The sequence below is a fragment of the Tenrec ecaudatus genome, chromosome 1, assembly GCF_050624435.1.
Source record: "Tenrec ecaudatus isolate mTenEca1 chromosome 1, mTenEca1.hap1, whole genome shotgun sequence".
Lineage (NCBI taxonomy): Eukaryota > Metazoa > Chordata > Mammalia > Afrosoricida > Tenrecidae > Tenrec > Tenrec ecaudatus.
Genome location: NC_134530.1, coordinates 18,833,589 through 18,837,711, shown reverse-complemented (window position 1 = coordinate 18,837,711; position 4,123 = coordinate 18,833,589). Strand labels below are relative to the sequence as shown.

Sequence of the window (4,123 nt, the reverse complement as noted above, 5' to 3'; positions counted from 1 at the left end):
AGACTCAATAACAAGGCACATCAATAAGCAAACACATTCTCTCACAACATCCACTTGTACAAGAATTGGGCTACGCACCTGAAGAAATGTCCTTGCAACTGCATCAGGTCTGTGACCTGAGTGAACAATTTGCAATACACCCTGGTCTTCGTACAGCTAATTGACTGTGAATAGGAGATCCCATACTGGCATTGATTATATTGTTACAGAACATCATGAGGGATGACCAGGCCATAATTGCCTACTCACTTAGTATAATGACCACTCAATTGCCACAAACCAACTATCAAAAACATGATTATAAAGTTACAAATCAAGTTTCTCAACAAGACTTCTCTTTAAAGAAAATAAACTAGAAGGTTAAATATTTCAAACAAGAATTAATCACAAGAAACATGCTATCCAAATAGAAATTTCAAAATTTATAGCTCAATATTTTCAGGTTAGAGAACAAAAATAATGCTGATGCCATGAGGTAATTGTTCGCTGCTATATTCTAGGAGTAGTAGTTGAGGATGTTTCATGTTTCAATCTGCAGTCATTCTAAAAGAATTGCCTTTAGAGGAGAGGATTTTGATACAAATGAACATCTTTGAAAGAAATATACAGGAAACATTGGTGCATTATGTATAAAAAGGAAGCAGATTAAATTTGCATTATAAAGCAGATGTACACACTGAGGAAAGTATGATTTAGATTGTCACAATTTTCAGCTCTTTCTCTTGAGTAGCTCTCTGATCTAGAGATTGTTTCTGCTATATAGAGAATATGTTTCAACTGCAAAGTTTCCCTAGGGCCAGCTTTATGTCCTTGTTTCTAAGACTGTAGATGAAGGGGTTCAGCATGGGTGTAGCTACAGTGTACATCACTGAGGCAATTGCACTGGACCTGGAATTTTGAGTAGTAGCTGAACTGAGATTAACCCCAAGAGCAGTACCATAAAACAAGGAAACCACAGAGAGGTGAGACCCACAAGTGGAAAAGGCTTTATATTTGCCCTCAGCTGATGAAATTTTCAAAATGGAAGACACAATTTTTGTATAAGAAAAAAGGATTCCACTGAGTGGAATAACACCTAGAAGCCCAGCTGCAAAATAAATTACTAAGGTATTGAGGAATGTGTCAGAGCAAGCAAGTTGAACTAGCTGGTGAAGTTCACAGAAAAAATGGGAGATTTCTAACTCTGTACAAAAGGACAAACGCAAAACCATTAACCCATGTAATAGAGCATCCAGTACACTCAATAACCAGGAGGCCAGAAGCAGGAGACCACAGAACCTTGGGTTCATGATGACCGTGTAGTGCAGTGGGTGACAGATGGCTACAAACCGGTCATAGGCCATCACTGTCAACAGGAAATGATCTAATCCTCCAAAAACCATGAAAAAATACATCTGGGTGATACAGTGTGCATAAGAAATAACTCTGTTCTGCATCTGGATGTTCAGCAGCATCTTTGGGACAGTGGTGGAGGTGGAACAGATGTCTACAAAGGAGAGGTTGGACAGGAAGAAGTACATGGGTGTGTGGAGGTGGCTGTCCTTGATGATGGCCAGGATGATGAGCAGGTTCCCAGTGAAGGTGACCAAGTACATAGACAGGAACAGTCCAAAAAGGAGGGGCTGCAGCTCTGCCTCTTCAGAGAGCCCCAACAGGATGAAATGTTGAAACTGTGTGTGGTTTCTTGGTTCCATGTAGCTGAAGAAACTACTGGAAAATAAAAGAGCAATGCAACTTAGTTATAAGAAGTTAACACCGGTCTAACAGATCTGCTGTATATTCTATTTTAGAATGTAGTTTAATTCCTATGTAATATCTCAATACATAGTACTCTTTAAGTTGAGAATGGCACAAGTACTGAATGCTCAATCTTTTGATAATACAACTGAATAGTCTTCCTTTCTGTGAATCACATTTTTAAAAATAGCAATATAAATTCTACAACTTCCTTGAAACTGTTTTGTTCATTCAACAAATAATTTGGCAAATTACTCTATGCTAAGTATGCTTCAAGTCACTGCAAGCAGCAATAAAAATGTTCAACTGTTGCCTTTCTTTGATGAGTAGTAAGCGCAGTATTTCAAAGCCAATGAGAAGCCATCTGAGTTGTACCTAGTGACATCAAGAAGAAAGAGGAAAGAATGAACATTGAAAGACACAGGAAAAGAATAAGGCTAAGAAACTGGTGGCGCCTGCTAACATCAGTCTCCACAACACTAGATCTTAAGTAGATGGTGCTGGTCTATAAATACCACCTGCTTTGAAAAAGTTCACATTAGAGGGTCCTAGATAGAATGGGGTGGGAGGAGGGAGGAGAGGAGGAAATTGCGGAACAAACCTCACAATCATACAAGACACCAGGCTTACTGGCCAAGAGAGACTGTTGGAACCCCAAAGACTATATAGCCCTTACACTTACAATCTAGAACTGAACCCATATCCAGTGATAGTAATTAAACATTGAAGATCAGAAGGGAAAGGCAGGATTTATCAAGTTCAGAGATATAGGATAGAAGAAATGGATGCAAGAAATATAAGAAGTGGAATTGTAAGGGATAAATTAGAATGTTTATGAATTACTGAATTCATAACTATGATCTGTTTTGTAAACCTTCATCTAATTCATTAAAACAATATTATATATCTCTGTCCTCAAATATTATTCTAGGACATATATGTATTTAAAGGGGAGGGTCAATCCCTCACTCTCACTCTCATATGAAGTTGATGTGAACTCATATTGACCCTATGGGACAAGGTAGAACTGCCCCTGTGGGTTTCCAACACAATAACTCTTTACACGAGTAGAAAGCCCAGTCTTTCTCTTGAAGAAAGGCTGGTGTTTTGACCTGCTGACCTTGCACTTAGCAACCCAAAGGGTAAACATTGTGCCACGAGGGGACCAGGAGGCTATTAATATTAAGTAAATGATTTATAATTATTGCCTTTTTGAAATAAAGTAAAGTACAGCAGTAGCAACCAAAGTTGAAGACCCTCAATGAGATGGATGGATACAGTGCCTGCAAAACTATGTCCTCGAACATAACAATTGTGACCATGGAGCAGGATTGGACGGACTTTCCTAGTGTTGTATTCATGTAGCTAGGAGTCACAGCAACAACAAAAGGCTGTACCGTGGAATGGAAATGCTTCGTTATAGAACAAAACCCACTGCCTTGAATCAATGCTGACTCATAGCGACCCTCCTGCCGCTTCCTGAAACTGAAACTGTTTAAGGGATTGGGAAGCCCTGTCTTTCTCCCACGGAGCTGCTGGCAGTTTCCAGCTGCCGACCCTCTAATAAAGAGGCTTTGAATAGAAAATTGGGAGATATTTAGGATGCTAGTGAAACAAAAAAATGTGAAAACATTTTAGACAAAGATAGAAGTAGTGCAAAGTCGTTGGTACAATAATATTGTTCACATGTTCTGGCAGTAGCAAGGAGGATGGTATGAATGAGTGAAACATGAAGCTGGATTGAGTTTCCAGTTAGGGGTAGAGATAAAACAAGGATCTGCTGATCATGATGCCACAGAAGACACCATGACATGGAGTTTCAGAGTTCAATGTAGATGTTATATGTAATGTTAGATGTAATATTGTATCACAACACATCACAGTGGATGCTACTGCATTCAGATTACTTGGTATTACATTATTATATATTATTCTCAGTCCTGGTGGGACAAATGGTGAAGCACTTGATTGGTATCAGAAAGGTTGCCAGTTGCAGCCACATCAGAGGAGCCTCAGAGAAAAGCCTACTGACAGCATCCTAAAATCCCCGCCCTGAAACCTTAGAGAGCAGTTCTGATCTGCAAGCATGTGTCTGCTTTGGGCTAAGACGGACTTGATGCCAACTAACTACACTATGTTATTTGATGTTATTTGTATATACTAATAAAATATACCTACATGATACATAATTCAGCTTTCCATAAAATGAAATCTCTCTCCTGTTTGGCATAATATTTGCGTGTTCTTTATATAGAAGACAACTTAAGATGTTTGCTTAAGATATTTGATCAACAGATGTCTATTCAGTCATATATTCTCCTACCCCCTCGACTTTCAACCATAATGTTGAATTATACACCTCAGGCTGAGTTGATCCACCAGAGAA

General features: G+C 38.9%; 1 protein-coding gene across 1 annotated transcript; it reads right to left on the bottom strand.

Moving 5' to 3' along the window:
- Nucleotides 1–773: 773 nt before the first annotated feature.
- LOC142432006 (olfactory receptor 7A5-like) lies at nt 774–1,694 on the bottom strand. The gene has a single exon (XM_075537046.1). It carries the CDS (start codon nt 1,692–1,694, stop codon nt 774–776), a length of 921 nt encoding a protein of 306 aa, XP_075393161.1.
- Nucleotides 1,695–4,123: the final 2,429 nt, after the last annotated feature.